This window comes from Choloepus didactylus, chromosome 21 (genome assembly GCF_015220235.1).
Source record: "Choloepus didactylus isolate mChoDid1 chromosome 21, mChoDid1.pri, whole genome shotgun sequence".
In the NCBI taxonomy this organism is placed as follows: domain Eukaryota; kingdom Metazoa; phylum Chordata; class Mammalia; order Pilosa; family Megalonychidae; genus Choloepus; species Choloepus didactylus.
In genome coordinates, this window is record NC_051327.1 from 46,851,005 (window position 1) to 46,868,979 (window position 17,975).

The 17,975-nt window shown below is 54.7% G+C and overlaps 2 protein-coding genes and 2 long non-coding RNA genes across 4 annotated transcripts; 3 read left to right on the forward strand and 1 right to left on the reverse strand.

The window, feature by feature from the left end:
* Positions 1-400: 400 nt before the first annotated feature.
* LOC119517895 lies at positions 401-4,395 on the reverse strand. Its single transcript, XR_005213651.1, has 3 exons — positions 3,950-4,395; positions 3,389-3,470; positions 401-2,745 (listed from the first exon to the last, which is right to left on the reverse strand). It is a non-coding gene; the product is annotated as an uncharacterized LOC119517895 (long non-coding RNA).
* On the forward strand, positions 3,916-4,874 carry LOC119517896. The gene is made up of 2 exons (XR_005213652.1): positions 3,916-4,427; positions 4,515-4,874. It is a non-coding gene; the product is annotated as an uncharacterized LOC119517896 (long non-coding RNA).
* A 1,499-nt stretch (positions 4,875-6,373) lies between these two features.
* LOC119517889 (zinc finger protein 764-like) lies at positions 6,374-13,519 on the forward strand. Its single transcript, XM_037814952.1, has 3 exons — positions 6,374-6,952; positions 7,108-7,221; positions 7,954-13,519. The coding sequence occupies exons 1-3, from the start codon at positions 6,745-6,747 to the stop codon at positions 8,862-8,864; spliced, it is 1,233 nt and encodes a 410-aa protein (XP_037670880.1). The 5' UTR covers positions 6,374-6,744; the 3' UTR covers positions 8,865-13,519.
* A 1,223-nt stretch (positions 13,520-14,742) lies between these two features.
* On the forward strand, positions 14,743-17,372 carry ZNF768 (zinc finger protein 768). The gene is made up of 2 exons (XM_037814950.1): positions 14,743-14,989; positions 15,272-17,372. Exons 1-2 carry the CDS (start codon positions 14,902-14,904, stop codon positions 16,873-16,875), a joined length of 1,692 nt encoding a protein of 563 aa, XP_037670878.1. The 5' UTR covers positions 14,743-14,901; the 3' UTR covers positions 16,876-17,372.
* Positions 17,373-17,975: the final 603 nt, after the last annotated feature.

A 17,975-nucleotide genomic window follows, 5' to 3' on the forward strand; every position in this document is an offset into this window, starting at 1 on the left:
CTTGGTTTGCAGAAAAGAAAGCTGAGGCTCAGAGAGATGATTCTCTCAAAGTTTCACTGCTACAAGGCAGCTGGCTGGAAACTGACACAAAGCTCAGATCTTTCTACCACTTCAAGGCTGCCTCTGAGAAGTCAGATCTGGGCAGAGAACAAGAGTCCAGGGCTCAGGTCGAGGGCAAGATGGGAACCGAGGGCCGGGCAGGGAGCCAGCCAGCTGGCCAACCAGAGCAATCCTTGGCTCCCAGCCAGAGAGTGGCCTCCACCATGGGGCTTGGGGTGGCTCCTCAGGAGGCAACACCGGGCTGTCTGTCCCCCGGAATGTGAGCAAAGAACTGAGAGCCCCACAGAGGCAAGTGCCCATTCTTACCTCAGAGAGTATAGTCCACATTTGCCAACCATGTATAGGGTGCCTTCTGTTTGAAGGATTGTGCTAGGTGGTGAGGGAATTCCATGATGAGGAAACCCTGGCTCTGACCCCATTCATTCATTCATTCATCTGTTCATTCATTTATTCAAACACCACGTGAGGCCTCCAGAATACAGCTGACTCAGGTCCCACATTCCACGTGGGGAGAGAGCGATGGGGCCATGACAGAGGAAGCCCAGAGGCATCACCTGGCCCAGCCTGGCTGGTGATAGACTGGAAAGTACTGCTTGGAGGACACAGCCATGGTTCCCAGAGCCTAAGTAGAAACTGGGGTTGGGGGAGATGTACAAGCAGGAGCAGCAGGGGAGCATTTTTCATAGAAAGGATGAAAGACAGACACAAGTAGAGTAGGGTTAAGAGCTCTGGAGTTAGATCCTCTGGGTGCAGATCCTGACTCACTTGTGTTTTAGCTGTGCCATCTTGGCAAGTCACTTCACTTCTCTGCACCTGTTTCCTCACCTGTAAAACCTGGATAATAATAGTTTCATAAGATTGATGGAAGGATTAAATGAGATAATACAAAAGACTGCCTTGGATACTGCATTCAATAAACATTGGTTATTGTTGTCATTCTAATAATAATAATAATAATAATAATAATAATAAATGATCTGGGGAGATCTTCTGAATCAAGAAGGGTTTCCTGGAGAAGACTGCTCAAACTGGCCCTGAAGGATGAGAAGGATTTCAACAGACCGGAGGTCATGAGGAGCTGAAACCAAGGGTAGTGACCTTGGAAACGGGAAGAAAGATACTCATGAGCAGCTTCTGCCATAGAATGTGTGTGGCTCAGCGACTGGCAATATGATCTGTGAGCAAGACCCAGAGAGCGACTGGCAATATGATCTGTGAGCAAGACCCAGAGACCTCAAGTGTGGAGAGCTGGAGCTGAAGAGTAGTCAGGAATAGGAGGGGGCAAGGGCCAAGGATCACCAGTACTGGGAGGGGTGAATCTGAAAAGAAGGAAGAGCAGGAGGGAGGAGCACAGCCAAAGGGGGAAGTGCAGCGCCAGGCGCCCTCCATCAACACAGGCTGTTTTGCTCAGCACTGGCGCTGAAGCACAGAGAAAGTACCGTTTGTTCTTTCTCTCTTTTTCATTCATTTGTTTAACAAAAATTTACTAAGCATTTCCTATGTACTAGGTACTATTCTACGTGCCAGGAAATAGCAGGGAAAACAGACACACAACTCTCTTGGAGCTGATCTTCTAGTGGGGCAGGGAGAGACCAGCGATAAACCAATATACAAACAAAACAAGGTACTGTAACTGCAAACAATAAGCATTACAAAGGCTGAGAGTACCTGGCAGATGGATACTTAGGCTAGGTCTTGGTGAGGAGGAGACATCTGAGCTGAGATCTAAGTTATGAGAAGGAACCACAGGGAAAGCAGGGAAGCAGGGACAGAGGAGGGAGCAGGGGGGACAGGGAATGGGGTGGTTTCCCAGACCAAGGGAATAGCAAGTGCAATGCTCTGAGGCAGGGATGGGTTTGACAGGGGTGAGATACAGAAAGAACACTTGTGGCTGAATTGGAGGAACTGACTGGAAAGGAGTTACAAATGTGCTGGAAAAGAGGAGCAGGTCAAGGAGGCTCTTACTTGCCAAGTACGAATTTGACTCTAAATATAATGGGAAGCTACTGGGAGGTTTTAAGCAGAGTTGAGGCAATCTGATTTACATTAAAAATCCACTCTGACTGTTCTGAGAAGGAACTGGGGAGTGTGGAAGCAGAGGAGAGATGGACAGTAGCAGATGGATTCAGGTAAACTCTGGAAGTTGAATGGAAAGGGCCGGCTCCTGGGCTGGGCCGATGGAATGATTAGGTTTGGGCCTGAGTGATGAGGAGGAGGATGAAGGAGTGGGTTCCTGGGGTGGCACTGGGGGTTATGATAGCATGGACTGCAGCATTTAGAGCTGGAAGGGAGCTTGGAGCTGTTGGCTCAATGTTTTAAGCAGAGTTTGGGGAAGCAGTGGATGAAATACATTTCTTTATCGTAGAAATGGCCTGAACCTTCATTATACTAAACAGGACTCTCCAAGGGGCATGGGGAAGAATGCTTGTTTTTCCCACAAAGTATCTCATGGGAATACTGTTCCCAGAATACACCCTGAGGAGGGCTGACTCCCAGAGAGGGGATGGTAAAGTCACAGAGCAAGTTAGTGGCAGAGGTGGCCCTGGAATCCAAACCTTGTGATTTCCCAGTCCGTGCTTTTTTCACTGTACCAGGCTGCAGTGCTGGATGCCAGAAGAGATTTTCCTTCTTGTCTTTAGCACTTAGGTGGATTGATGTTCCACACATATAATTCAACCATACCAGCTTTTGAAAGAAGAGAAGTACTTCGTTATTATGGGCAACTTCACATACCCCTTAAACACTTGAATGATATTTCCCCCCATGACATGACCCCTAAACAAAACCCTCTTATATTTTAATACTTATCAAGGCCTGTCATTTTAATTTTGTCTCTTTACATTTATGACAGTATGGAATTGTTTATGTGACTAGAAGCAGCTCTTCTGACCATCTAGAATCTTCCTTCTCGCGCTATCCCATTTTACAACTGCATCTTGGTAACCTTGCCTAAAATCTCTTGCTCTCTGGTTGCTGAGACGTTTGCCTTCAATAATTTGAGTTTACAGCATGGGTTCTGGAGTCAGACTGCCTGGATTTCAATCTGGCTTAACCACTTACTAGTTGTGTGGCCTGGCCTGGGGCAAGTTAACCTGTCTGTGCCTCAGCCTCCTGATGCCTGAGAGGACCTAGCCCTGAAGTGTTGTGAGGCTTACATGAGTTAACTCTGGCTCACAGCAAGTGATCAGTCAAGGTTAGCTAACATTATTAATCTCTTCCTCATATCACAGAACCAACTGCAGCTTCTGTCTGCGTAGTCTGCCCCTCTGTGAGACACATTTAAATGGATCGTTAAAACAAGAGTGAGTCCTGTCCTCTAGTAACTCACCTAATCTTTAACACAATCATCACCTTGTAACTTGAGAATCCCGTTCCATTTGAAGTCTTCATGCTGCTTTTCTGGAACATGCCTGGAGGAGGCAGTGGGAGGCGGCGGAAAAGGCTCAGATTTAGGAATCTGAAGGCCTGGACTCTAACCAAGTCTGTGTGACATTGGGTAACAACTGGACTTCAGTTTCCTCTTCTGTAAACTGAGTAAGTTGGATGCTGAACTCTAAGGTCCTCTGACCAGTGTCCTCAGTTAAAGAGCTGGGAAATGCGTGGAAATACCACAGATATATAACAGACAAACTATCCATGGAGGAATTATTAAAGGAGTAGGGTGGGAGGACTGAGTATTCTTTTGTACCTTCCATCTGAAAAAATATTGAAAAATGAACTAGTTTGCCAAGAACACTTTTGAAAGAACTGGTCACTGCGTAGGTCTCCTTGGAGGGACTGAGGAGGGGGCGTCAGGTCCTCTGAGTCCTGGAGCGGTCTCCCACCCTTCTGGGCCATCCACCGCCACCCACGCTCACGCACCCGAGCTTCACCTTTCACCCCAGCCGACCTGGACTCCGAAGCGGCCGCGGCCATCTTAACTATGGGCAAGAGGCTCTGCCAAAGTCGCTTGCGGAAGCGCAAGAGAAGACTTCTCCACGAAACAAGCCAGGTCATCAAACCCACCAACTTTCAGACTTTTATAGGCCTTTCCCTAAAATGGGATGAAGGCAGCGTGCCGCCATCTTTTCTGAAACCGCCTTCATTTTCCTCAGTCCCCGGCCACTGAGTGCGCCCAACAGGCCATTTTTATGACGTCCTAGAGCGGCCCCACCCGGAACTACTTCCGGTCGCCCACCTTCCGGGAGCCGGGAAGCCCAAGACTCTGTCCCGGGGTTCGCTCCCCGAGATGTACCTGGGGAGGCCGGCCCTGACAGAAGAGGGAGGGAGGCCGAGGGCCGTGAGGCTCGCGGACGTGGCGGTGTACTTCTCCCCGGAAGAGTGGGGATGTCTGCGGCGAAGAACCTACGGCCACTCGGGCGCGCCGGGTGAGGTCCCGTGGGCCCAGATCTCTGGAAGGGAGTGGGTGGCGTGGGCAGGTTCAGACACTTGACTCGCCCGACTCCTGCCCCAAGGGGACACCGCTTCTCGTGATCCCCGCCAAACCAGAATGACTGAAGTTCATAACTGAGCCTTCCCGGGCCAGACATCTGCAGTGGCTCCCAGGACCTCCTGCAGAAAGCCCAGAGCCTGTTGACTGGGATGTGGAGAAATTGGAACACACCTGCATTGCTGCTGGGAATGTGAAATGGTTCAGCCACCGTGGAAAACAGTTTGGTGGTTTCTTGAAAAGTTGTACATAGAATTACCCCAAGAAAACAGGGACTTGAACAGATTCTTGTCCACTAATGTTAATAGCATTATTCACAATAGCCAAAAGGTGAAAACAACCCGTGTCTATTGACAGATAACAGATAAATAAAACGTAGTATGTATGTGTGTGTGTATATATATATAAAATGGAATATTATTCAACCATAAAAATGAATGAAGTTCTGAAACATGCTACAACATGAACCTTGGAAATATATTAAGTGAAATAAGCCAAATACAAAAGGACAAATATTGTATACTTCCACTTATATCTGGACTAGCAAATTCATAGAGATAGAGAGTATATTAAACATTACTAAGGGCTAGGAGAAGGGGGAACAGGGAGTTATTGCTTAATGGGCACAGAGTTTCTGTTTGGGGTGATGAAAAAGTGTTAGAAATAAATAGTGGTGTTAGTTGCACAACATTGTGAATATACTTAATGCTACTGAATTGTACACAAAAATGTCCAAAATGGCAAATTTTCTGTTATATATGATTATATATATTACCAAAATTAAAATAAAAAAACTGTCCACCTGGGGGTGGATAGTTCAGAGCCCATACTGACCTGGAATTCAAGCCAACTTATTCCCCACAGGTGAAAATCCCATTTGGCTCCAGTCAAAATGGAATCTTTGTTCTCTGGACACGCCTCTGGCTTAAAAAGCCTGTGCTCTTGATGTTCTGTTCCCTACAACCTTGCACCTCCAAATATAACACATCCCTCAATGCCCTTCTCAAATGCCATATCCTAGAAATTCCTGCTGGAGCTCTCCTGCCCCATGCTGGCAGCCCCTTTAGAACTGCCACCCTATGTCTATCTTTCTTTATAGTCCTGAGCACAGTACCCCTTGTGCCACCTGTTGATCTACACAAGCAAGTGGTCCTCCTGTCCCTGTTGTGTAAGGTGCTTCAGCCAGAGGTGGGCAGTGGGGGTCCCCAGGAATGCGATTACTGCCTGGGTCCTTGTCCAGGAGGGCCCAGAGACGGCTGTGAGCTTCCTGCACTACCCAGAGTCTTCCAGGCCTGTAGTGATGGACACCATGGTGGGGAGGGGGAGGGGGCACTGACACGTGACAAAATGCCATGGCTCAACGAAAATTTTTCATCCTGTCGTGTGTCCTTCGGGGACCCAAGAGGCTGGGAGAGACAAGGCTGGGGTCCACGTCCCCTGAGCAACTACCTCTGCATCCTCACCCTGTTCCAGACCACCTTGCAACAAACCTCTCTCCTTGGCCAAGCTCCTTGCCCTCCCCCTTGTACTGTGATCACCTCTTCCCCGGCTGTGGGAAAAAGCACCCACCAGATGCAAGCCGGCAGGTCAGAGACGGAAAACGTCTGAGTTCACAGACACAACGGCCCCGGCCCGGACTTGAACTAGGGCCTCCTAGGGCTAACCAGACTCTGCGCGATCCTTTGTTTCCGCGTCACCTGGGAGTAGGCCGGGGCAGGGTTTGCTAGGGGCGGGGCTTGCCAAGGGGCGGGGCTGTGGTCGCGCTTCCCAGCGCAGCGCAGGCATCTGTGCGGACTGGGCCGCACAGCAACTCTGCCTCCTCTCTAAACGCATGCGCCCCGGCGGGGACCAGTGAGTGTACCGCTTGGTTTCAGGTCTGACCCGCCAACGTGCGCGTTCTCTGGCACCTGTAGCCGTCGCGGCCATTTTGCCTGAGGGCTCGCAGACAAAGCGCCCTGGAGAGGCCGGGCTGACGTCATCGGTGGGCACGATTGCGTAGGAGCAAAGTTCCTGAGGCCGCGTTGCCGCCATTTTTTTTGAAGGCATCTGCCAGTTCTGATTCTCTATGTGCCTTCAGCCATCAAATCTTTAGTTGTTATCCACTCTAGTGGGCCCTTGTGAGGCCTGTTCCGGGTCTATCTCGGCTTTAATGACCGCACTCCGACCCTTGGGTCCGGGCCGGGCCGCCGCTTCTTGAGTCGGGAAGGCTCCGCAGACGCAGGCCCGGCAAGAAGAGGCGGCTGCCGGGTCGCCGGATGGCAGTTCCCATGGCTCCGCCTCTGGCCCCGCTCCCCGCCCGGGAACCAAAAGGAGCGGATCCCGAGGGGAGGACAGCCGAGGCCGTGAGGTTCGCGGACGTGGCCGTGTACTTCTCCCGGGAGGAGTGGGGTTGTCTGCGCCCCCCGCAGAGAGCCCTGTACCGGGACGTGATGCGGGAGACCTACGGCCACCTGGGCGCGCTCGGTGAGAGCCCCACCCACGCGCCTGGCTCCGGCTCCCCCGTACACCCGGCTGGGTCTTTGGGTCCCACACGTGGAGTGGGAGGCCTTAGGTCCCGGCAGTCGGGACCGCTTGGGGCCACGTCCCCTCAGCATGGGGTTTACCTTCTTCTCCCCCAGGATTCCGAGGCACCAAGCCAGCTCTCATCTCCTGGGTGGAGGAAGAGGCCGAATTGTGGAGTCCGGTTGCCCAGGATCCGAATGCGGGGCAGTGTCTGACAGAAGCAGACCGAGGTGAGGTATTGGGTACCCATAGGGACTTCCTCTGTGCCTGCTTATCCATTTCTTCCCTGCATAGTGTTCCCAGCTAAGGTTATTATACCTGGCTTCTGGATTCACATGGAGAGGGGCTGGGATTATGACCTAGGCCTTGCTGGAGAGAAGGTGTCAGACCCAGACTTTGGGAGCTGCTAGTTGGTCACTAAGCTCTGTTGGTTGTACCCCACCCACATCATCTCACCCACAATTTTGTCTGCCACCTCCTGTGTTTTAGCTTATTTGCTTTTTTGTTATACCGTCCTAGTCTCCTACTCTCCTTTCTCTGGACTTCCAGTTTCTCTGGACTTCCAGTTTCTCCTTTCAGCCCTTGCGCAGCACTTGGCCCCACTGCATTTGTCAGTGCCAGCCACGTTGCTCTCCCTTGGACTGTTCCTGCCTGAATTGTCCCCCAGCACCCATTCACCCTTCATGATCCATCTCACATGTTGCCACACAACCGCCCCCTCCCCCAGCTTTCCCTAACCCTGAGGCAGAATTCGCTGTCTCTTCTTTCCCCTCCTCTTTCTGATCCTCCAGCTGGGAGAAGGTATCCCTCCTAGCGTCCCTGCTTGAACAGAACTGAGTCCCAAAGGCAACTACGTGTCCAGAAGGTAGTTGTATCTAAGAGGCTTCACTGTCACCCTGTGAGGTGTGGAACTCAAGGACCAGGATAAACCAGGATCTCAGCTTTCCCTTCTCTCCCAGCAGATTCCAGAAACGAGGAGAGAGGACAAAGGGAAGGAACCAAGGTGCTGGAGAAGATCTTGTCTATGGATGCTCGGCCCCCTGAGCCAAAGGCTCTCAGATCCCATCCTGCTGGACTCTCTGAGGGTTTGGAGCCACTGTCCAAGGTGCCTCGCCGGGGCCGCTTCCAACTCTGTGCCCATCCACCTGTCCCCCGAGCAGACCAGCGCCATGGCTGCTACGTGTGCGGGAAGAGTTTTGCCTGGCGCTCCACTCTGGTAGAGCACCTCTACACCCACATGGGCCAGAAGCCCTTCCATTGCCCTGACTGTGACAAGGGCTTCAGCCAGGCCTCCTCCCTGAGCAAGCACCGGGCCATCCACCGCGGAGAGCGGCCCCACCGCTGTCCTGACTGCGGCCGGGCCTTCACCCAGCGCTCAGCCCTCACCACCCACCTCCGGGTCCACACAGGCGAGAAGCCTTACCACTGTGCTGACTGCGGCCGCTGCTTCAGCCAGAGCTCTGCCCTCTACCAGCACCAGCGTGTCCACAGTGGCGAGACCCCCTTCCCCTGTCCAGACTGCGGCCGCGCCTTTGCCCACGCCTCAGATCTTCGGCGCCACATGCGCACCCATACGGGCGAGAAGCCCTACCCATGCCCAGACTGTGGGCGCTGCTTCCGGCAGAGCTCCGAAATGGCGGCCCACCGGCGTACCCACAGTGGCGAGCGCCCCTACCCCTGTCCCCAGTGTGGCAGGTGCTTCAGCCAGAAGTCAGCCATGGCCAAGCACCAGTGGGTCCATCGGCCTGGAGCTGGGGGGCGCCGGGGCCAGGGGGCCAGTGGGTTGCCTGTGTCCCAGGCCCCTGGCCAAGGGGACCTGGACCCACCTGTGGGCTTCCAGCACTACCCAGAGATTTTCCAGGAGTGTGGATGACAGCCTTGAAGGGGGCAAGGCAGAGGGTGAAGATCTAGACATTGCCTCAGGTCCAAGCTGGATACTGGGATCTGAGCCTCTACCGCAGCATTCAGGGAGGCCACAGGACTCCTGGGGAATGAGGACACTCTTGTCTTAGTCCTCACTAACTTAATCTGCTGACACCTCACTCCCTACTGCCCCAGACTCTAGGATCCCCTGTTGATGAGTTAGGGTCAAGGTAAAAGCTCCCACTTGACCTTCATTCTGATGTGTTGAGGAGTTTGGGGGTAGAGGAGAACCTTGTTTTACCCACTGTCTTTTTACTTTATTGCAGAAGTTAAAAACCAAGTGCCCCATGTGCTGAATCGGGCCTGTAGCCGCCACCTTTTTTGGCCCAGGCAGCCTTTTAAGGTGTTAGGAATTAGTGGTCAAGATTGAAAAGTCCTGATATTTCACATAAAAATCCATGTTTCTGGCTTCTCAGAAAATGCAAAGATTTGGCAACTTGGCCTGAACTGTCACCAAGCCACAGTGGTCGGAGCCAAGTAGCAGCTGCCACTTTCCACAGAGCCCATGCTCTCCAGTTTGCTCCAGCTAGCCACTCACTCCTCATTGGCTCCTGGCTCCAAGTCCAGGCAGCAGATGCCATTTGTGGTGGTGCTTGTGCTTTAAGTGTTTGGGGTGTTTTTCCTGTAGTAGAGCAAAAAGGCAAGTGAAGTTTTTTCAAACACATGTTTTTGTCAAAGCAGGCGTTCTCCATCTGGCACTTTCCATTCATTTACACAACCTGCTGGGTGCTTGGAGTCATTGGAGTTTGCAAACTCTGGTCTACAGCATTCAGGTTTTCCCTCAGGGATTCAGGTAAGAAACATACCTGTGAAAATGTGGTAGGAAAGAAGTAAAAGATCGTTGAGATCTTTGCTTGTATGGCATTTTAAGGTAGACAAAGTAGTGTCCTGCCCATCAGCTCAGGTGTCACCCTGGAGGAGGGAGCAGCTTGCTTAGTGAGGGCACCCCAATCAGGAAGAGGCAGTTGAGCCAAGCTTCTGCCATGCCACAGCACCACTCTCAGCTGACCGGCACTTCCTGGTTTTGAAGGGAAAGACACAGCTCCCTCCGGTCCTCCTCGGGCCCCCCTGGGAGCCCTCTGCCCCCTGCCTTCTCAGCCACCATAGACCCAGTCAGGAGCACTTCAACACATTTTTGAACTGGAGGAGATCTTAGTTTCCCCTCCTTTTGCAGTTGGGGGTACTGAGACCAGGGAAGGATAAGCAACCTGTCCACGTCTCACAGAGACTCCAGGGCTCCTAGTTCTCTGCTGTCTCTACCACACCATTCCTGAGTTCTTCGTCAGTGTCTCAGCCAGGGTTCTGGAGACATCTGCCCACACATTCCCTGTGCTGACACCCAGGCACTGACTGGGACTAGGGACAGACTAGTCCAGTGTCAATGAAGCCCAGGTACAAGGCCAGGTGTATGGGAATCTGGGGCCAGGCGAGTAGGGGGGCTCTGAGTGTGCCCAGGTGCCCTAGGTCTCCTGCACCATGTCCTGGTACGGGGCTCCCTGCATGGGCCCCAGACATTCCAAAGCTTTTTTTGGAGCTGTCCTGTTAGGCTGGCTTTTCCCTTTCTTTGGTCTGTTATGCCAAAAGCAAAGCTTGCATCTTCACCTAAGTACCCAGTCATGAACAAACGGGGACAAGGCAAGGAACAATTGGGGTTAGATCTGTAACCAGAGGGGACTGCAGCCATCTATAATCCCAGGCTCAACCCAGAATCCCTCCCCTCCCACCTTATGACTCTGTTATCCATCTATCTGTAGTTTCTTTGTGGTTAGAGTCCCATCTTGTCCAGATGACAGAAGCAGCCAGTCCCAGGGAGACCCCATCCTGCCTCCAGGCAGGCTCCTGTCCTCTGCTGGCCTGTGTGCACTTGTCCTTTTCACCCATCTCAGCCCTGTGTCTGGCCTACTTTGGGGAGGGAGAAACTGGATTTGTTGATATGGAGAAATGGCTAAAGGAAGAGAGAAGTTTTGGGATAAACACCATTCAGGTGAAGTAATGAGCTGGCCTGACTCCAACCTTATCATCACATCTGACTCCACCAAGGCCTCCCTGACCCTAAGCTTGTCTGGGGGAGGACTGCTTCATGTGCCCGTTTGTCACAAGGTGGCCATGGAGTAAGAAAAAGCATTGTGGCAGGAGGAGCTACCTCTGTGCCAGCTGTTAATCCCCCAGAGGAGCCAGTATACAACCCCGTCCCCACCCCTAAGCCTCCGTATGGCCTGGGTAAAGCCCAGCTTGCAACACAAGTTCTCAGCCCAGACTTGAAGCCTGACCTGGACCTGCCCTCAGTGTGCCATGAAGGGTGCCGTAATTACAACTTTCTCTGTTACTTTGAAACTTGCAATACTTGCTTAGGGCCCAGAAACCAGAGCCCACTTCTCGGCTTCCTGCCCTCGTGACCCAACCTTGACTATCCCAACAGTATTTTTTGAGTGTTACGAAGCCTTTCAGCTTCAGCCTTCGTCCGTTCTTAGCTCCTCATTTCTTGGCATGGACGCTTTCCATCAAAGGGCACCCTTTACTCTGCCACCACAGAAACAATTTTTTAAACCAGGAGGAAGGCTTTTCTAGGGCTTAACTGGTTTTTGGACCAGGCCAGGAGAAATGCTTGTCTGTACCAGACAGAATGAGCACCATCTCTGCAAGGCCAGCACGAGTGAGAAGTAAACCCCTCAATGACATGGCCGATCCCTAGCTTGCCAAGCCTTTAAAAAGAGGGAGGAAATTCATCTGATCTGCAAAGACCCCAAAGTACCTCAGAATGTTTTGTGTATATGCCTTTTTCTAGGAACTGGATGTGCAAAAATGTGTCCCAGAGAAGTTTAAGATGTCTCCTAAGCCAGTTTTCAAACGAAATCCCCCATCACAGAATCAGATGGTGTACCTTTTAAAAATGTAGCTCCCCAGGCCCTGCCCTTAGCCTACTGATTAGGATCTCTAGGGATAGAATCTTATTCTTCCTATAGTTTGAAAACACTGCTCTCAACAACAAAAAAAGTCACTTTCTAGCTGCTCTTTGTTTTGCAAGAGTCAGGGTTGGTTCCAGGGCCTGTTCCCACCGTGTCAGGCCAAGGATGACCTCATCATTCGCAAAGACCCCCATGTTTCTTCCAGAAGGGCCTCCATGCCATGGCTGGCCTCCTCCTGGGTGCCTCAAATCAAGTTCAGTATCCTAGGCCATCTCATCTAGCATCTGACAGAGGGACTCGTACAGGTCTTGTCCTTCATGTGCAATGCACTCAGAGGCCCCTCTCACACTGAGGGCCTTTGTGAGGGCTCTGCCTTGTGTGGGGCTTGCTGTTTTGGCCAAGTTGCTGGACCATGAGCCCTGGGTACATGCAGAATGGCTGCTGGGCCCTGGACAAAGTGGCTGCCCAATTTAGGACATGCCCACAGCTCCTCACCATGGACACAGCGGAAGAACAAGGCTCAGTGCACTCCCGGGTTTTTCCTGCCTTGGATGAGCCGGTGCTGCTTCAAGTTGGAGCTCTCATCAGAGGTGTCCCTGTGCTTGGAACCTTTCACTGCTGTGGGCATGTGGCAGGCAGAGGCTGGCCTCTCCAAGGCTGGTTCCACAGACAGGGCTCTGGTGTTGGGGAGGCTGTCTGGAGGTTGCTGCTTTTCTCCCACTAGCACCATTGAGGCTGAATTACCATGTGGAAGCTCTGGCCCAGGTCCTGCCATACTTGGGGCTTGGGACCCATGATATGAAGACAGCAGGCTGTGGACCAGAGGCCTTGCCACACACTTTGCAGGGTACGGTTACTCTCTGACATGAATAAGCAGGTTGGAGGCCAGAGAAGAGTGTCTTGTGAAGGAGATATTTCTCACCTGTGGGAGTGCTCTGGGTATGCGCCAGGTACAACTGTTCCCTCAGCTGTGCACTCGTAGGGGGTCCTGCCTGTGTGCCGGACTTTAGTGCTGGACATTGGAAGCCGTTCTTAGAAAAGGTTGTAGGGCAAACCCCACAGACATTGGGATGGGAGGGAGGCATGGAGGGCAGAAAGGAAGATCTTCATTTGTAGGAAGGTCTCTGTGATTCTATTGACATCATTCTCTCCAGCCTTTTAGCACTTGGAATTCTCCAAATTTCTTGTTCTTAGCTCTTTTCCGGTGAGTGGAAGATACCACCTTTCCTCTCAACCAGTTTTTTCTCTCCGTTTGTTCGGGTAGGCAGCAAGGAAACACAGACTCAATAGCTCCTGCATCATTCACATGGGAGAATTTGGCTCCCTAGCTGTCAAGCACACTACCAAACTAGTTCCAGCAGGAAGGGGAGGAAAGGGACGAGAACTGGATCCCATTAAGTTGTCTTTCCAGGTCACTTTCTCCTTGATTCAAAGCTTCACCTGGGGCAGTGTTTCTCGAGTTCTCATCCTCTAAAAGCCTCCAATCAAGTTAGACGGGACTGGGGAATTCTAAGCTGCCTTCAAGGCCAGCTGGTTCTCTGCCCACTTCCCCTCCTCAGCTGACAGAGAGGAATGCCTACAGGATTCGGCCTCTCTTGAGAGTATGCGGGACCAGGGCTTAAGGTTTCCAGGCTTTGGGGACAGGACGGCACACAAAAAAGGAGCCTCCCCTCAGCGGGAGAATCCCCGGGCTGCCTCCTCTAGCTCCTAGAATCTGTGGGAAGTGGGGAAGTGCGGGGTGGGGGATGTCAGGGAGACCGGGGGAGGAAGGGTGTCTGCCCTCAGATCCCTTGGCGTTTATTCTTCAGAGCGATAAAGCATAATGGAGGGTAAATGGCGGGAAAAGCGCTGAAAGCACAGGCTAGGCTCCAGGGGAGACGCCAAAGACCTCCTCCCCACTCACTCCTGCAGGCGCTTCTGGCGGACTGGGTGGGTGGGGGCGTGGAACCCCGCGCGCCCTCCAGCCAATCAGAAAGGTGCCTCGCGTTCCCTGGCGACTCCTAACGCCTCACACCGCATGGGGTGGGACGGGAAGGAGCGGTGACAACACTTGATCCATTGGCCAGTCGCTGAGCTCCCTGGGCGGTAGGGACGGTTCCTTGGTAAACGGGAGGCGGGGCTGTCGCCTTGGCAACCGTCCTAGCCCTCCCGAGGCGGGGGCGGGGGGGATTGGGATATCCGAGGGGGGGCCCAGGGGAAATGGGGGTGGGCGCTCCGGTGGCGGGGTGAAGTACGAGGAAGGAGTCCCAGGCTCTAGGGCCTCGATGAGCCCGAGGGGGTTCGGTCCAGGTTCCCGAGGAGCGGCCGGGGCAGACCCCGAGGCCCGGGAGGGGAGGAGAGCTAGAGGCCGCCCCCGCTGGCGCCGGGTAGCGTCGCTCCTTCTTGCTGACCTTGGTGTCGCTTGTCGCCTCGCCCTTGGCTACACGCACTGATGGACGCAGGGCCCGAAAGACGGACAGACAGGCCCCTGCATGGACTGAGACCTAGGACCTAGGCGCACAATCTGGCTCAGCCCCTCCTGCCAGCCCCGAGGCGCCCCGTCGGCCCCCGCCCCCGCCCCCGCCCCAACGCGCGGGCTATCCAGCCCAGGGTTAATGCCAACGAGTTTCCACCTCCAGCCGCTCCTAGAGAGGCCGCGGCGTTAGCCAGCGGGGGGAACTGGCCGCGGACGGACACTTCCTGTGCGGGGGGGGGGGGCGTGGAGGGGGTCGGCCAGCCGCAGCCCAGCCCGGGGCTGGGGGGCCAGACGACGGGGTCCCGGGCGGGAAGCTGTGTCCGGGGGCAGCAAAGCCCTTCGTGAAGCCCCTCGTCTCCCGAGGCCACGACGCGACGGAGCCCGTGAGGGCCACAAACCAAGCCGGGACCTTGTCGGGGGGGGGGGGGGGCGGGACCGCGGGGAGGGGAGGGGCCCGGCGGGCGGGAGAGGCCCAGGGTCAAGACGTCCGGCCTCAGGGGCTGAGGCTGGGCAGCCGGGTCCCTGGGCGGTGCTAAGCGGGCAAGCGGCGAGGGCCCGGGTCTCAGGGCACTCAGGCCGGGTCGCAGGATCGTTCGCCGCCGCCGCCGCACTGGGAGCCGGCAGGGATGGAGCGGGAGGCGTCGCCGTGGGGCCTCGAGTCCCGAGATGTGCAAAGTCCTGACGAAATGGGGAGCCCCGAAGGGTCCCTCACAGGTGAGGGAGGGATTGCTTCTCCGGGGAGGAGAGGGGCAGTGGTTCGTGGGAGAAGAGGAGGGCCGGGGCCTGGGCACCTGGGACTTGGAGGAGGCGGGGGCCGGGGACTGAGTGGCTAGGTTGCTCGAGGGGGGTTGGGGGGGATGGGAACTTCAGCACCTCCCCAAGGGCCAGCGACCCTGCCTGGGTCGGACGGAGAGGTTTGTGGAAAGGAATGGTGGGAGCAAATGCCCTTCCAGGTCCCACGCAAACTGGGTTTTCTGTAATTCTTTCATCCTGCAGGCAACGTGAGTGAGAATGAGGAAGAGGAAATTTCTCAGCAGGAGGGCACTGGAGACTATGAGGTCGAAGAGATACCATTTGGGCTTGAACCGCAGAGCCCTGGGTTTGGGTCACAAAGCCCAGAGTTTGAACCCCAAAGCCCTAGGTTTGAGCCTGAAAGCCCCGGTTTTGAGACCCGCAGCCCTGGGTTTGTACCCCCAAGCCCTGAGTTTGCACCCAGAAGCCCTGAATCAGATTCTCAGAGCCCTGAGTTTGAACTCCGGAGCCCCATGTATGAACCCCAAAGCCCTGGGTATGAGCCCAAGAGCCCTGGCTATGAACCCCGGAGCCCTGGGTATGAACCCAAGAGCCCTGGCTATGAACCCCAGAGCCCTGGCTATGAATCTCAGAGCCCAGAGTATGAACCCCAGAACCCTGGGTTTGAACCCCAGAATCCTGAGTTAAAAACCCAAAGTCCTGAATTTGAAGCTCAAAGTTCCAAATTCCAGGAAGGTGCAGAGATGCTTCTGAACCCTGAGGAAAAGAATCCCAACCCCCTAAGTATCCCCTTGGGAGTCCATCCCCTAGACTCCTTCACCCAGGGGTTTGGGGAGCAGCCCACAGGGGACCTGCCCCTAGGGCCGCCTTTTGAGATGCCTACAGGGGCCCTGCTAGCTACACCCCAGTTTGAGGTGCTCCAGAACCCCCTGGGCCTAACGGGAGCCCTTCGGGGTCCAGGCCGGCGGGGGGGCCGGGCCAGGGGTGGGCAGGGCCCCCGGCCTAACATCTGCGGCATATGCGGAAAGAGTTTCGGGCGGGGCTCCACCCTGATCCAGCACCAGCGCATCCACACGGGGGAGAAGCCATACAAGTGTGAGGTCTGTAGCAAGGCCTTCTCCCAGAGCTCTGACCTCATCAAACACCAGCGTACCCACACAGGCGAGCGGCCCTACAAGTGTCCCCGATGCGGCAAGGCCTTTGCTGACAGCTCTTACCTGCTCCGCCACCAGCGCACCCACTCGGGCCAGAAGCCCTACAAGTGCCCGCATTGTGGCAAAGCCTTTGGTGACAGCTCCTACCTCCTGCGGCACCAGCGCACCCACAGCCACGAGCGGCCCTACAGCTGCCCCGAGTGTGGCAAGTGCTACAGCCAGAACTCGTCCCTGCGCAGCCACCAGAGAGTACACACCGGGCAAAGGCCTTTCAGCTGTGGCATCTGTGGCAAGAGCTTCTCCCAGCGCTCGGCACTTATCCCCCATGCCCGCAGCCATGCCCGCGAGAAGCCCTTCAAGTGCCCTGAGTGTGGCAAGCGCTTCGGCCAGAGCTCTGTACTGGCCATCCACGCCCGCACCCACCTGCCAGGCCGCACCTACAGCTGCCCCGACTGCGGCAAAACCTTCAATCGCTCCTCCACGCTGATCCAGCACCAGCGTTCCCACACGGGTGAGCGGCCCTACCGGTGCGCCGTGTGTGGCAAGGGCTTCTGCCGCTCTTCCACGCTGCTGCAGCATCACCGAGTCCACAGCGGCGAGCGGCCCTACAAGTGCGATGACTGTGGAAAGGCCTTCTCTCAGAGCTCTGACCTCATCCGCCACCAGCGGACCCACGCAGCCGGCCGGCGCTGACCTGGGCTCCACCAGGGGTCGGGAAGGGGTGGGCAGAAGAGGAGGTGGGCAGGGAGCTAGGAAAACCTTTCAGAGAACAGTGGAAAAGTCGGAGGCGAGTTGGAGTGGAGGACTCTAGGAGAATAGGGGGCCAGGGTGGAGGAAGTTACACACCCTGGAGACATCTGAGAAATGGCCTACGGAGAGAGGTTGGAGGGAGGCCAAACAGGCAGCAAGTGGCTCCAGCCTCAGCAGCAGCCTGCCCTTTGGTGGGTGCCTGGCTTGGCAAAGTGCTAGAAGGGGGTGGGGGGAGGGAGCGGACGGGTCACTTAATTAGAAGGGGGTAGATTAGATTGGTAGCTGCTGAGACCCTCCCTGAGTCAGGAAGAGGGTGAGAGGGTAGGTGCGGTGGGGAGTGGGGCCCTGGGGTGAGGTCTGGGCTCCCAAGTTCAACCCCCAGCCTCACTTGTTTTCCTCAGGCTTTGGGGCCCTGAATCTGAGTTCAATAAAAACCTTTATGTGGTAAAAGAGATTTGTCCTTCAGATGTGTGCAATGGACAGTGCCCCGGGCAGCAAGAGACAAAGTCATCACCGAGAAAGCCAGTGAAGCTGCAGGTCCTTGTGTGGGAAGTGCTTTTATGTTCAGTGTTTCACTGGAATATTCTAATCTTCCTATTTTACACACTGGGAACCTAAGGCTCAGGAGATTTGACTTGCTTTGAATATAGCCCAGACACAGAAGGGGTCCAGTGTGAGAGGTGAGAGCCCGCTACTTTGTAGGGATCCCCCCTTCCCATTAATTAAGATTTGGGCCAGAAAACAGACCGTGGTCCTCATAACCTGGGGTGAAGCTCATTTTGCATCTGCTATTCCTGGATCCACCCCCTAATTGGGACCTCTGTCACCACAAGCAGACCCAGGGGTGCCTGTAGTTCTGACCACACCCTTGGGGAGTACATATTTTACTAGGTCTGAGAACTGGACCAGTGTTCAGCCCCCAAACCCGCCAGGACTGGAGTGACTGAAACCCCATGGCTGGTCCCATTTGCCACAGCTCTGCCTCCTTTTTGGGACTCCTGTAGCTGCTGGTGGGGCCCCCTCTGTCCCCACCCCACCTTTAT

Bases quoted from the DNA above. Each gene is read 5' to 3' on its own strand.
- LOC119517889 (XM_037814952.1), top strand. From the start codon at position 6,745: ATGGCAGTTCCCATGGCTCCGCCTCTGGCCCCGCTCCCCGCCCGGGAA. The intron at 6,953-7,107 runs GTGAGAGCCCCA...CTTCTCCCCCAG, and splicing joins CGGCCACCTGGGCGCGCTCG to GATTCCGAGGCACCAAGCCA. The intron at 7,222-7,953 runs GTGAGGTATTGG...CTCTCCCAGCAG, and splicing joins TCTGACAGAAGCAGACCGAG to ATTCCAGAAACGAGGAGAGA.
- ZNF768 (XM_037814950.1), top strand. From the start codon at position 14,902: ATGGAGCGGGAGGCGTCGCCGTGGGGCCTCGAGTCCCGAGATGTGCAA. The intron at 14,990-15,271 runs GTGAGGGAGGGA...TTCATCCTGCAG, and splicing joins CCCCGAAGGGTCCCTCACAG to GCAACGTGAGTGAGAATGAG.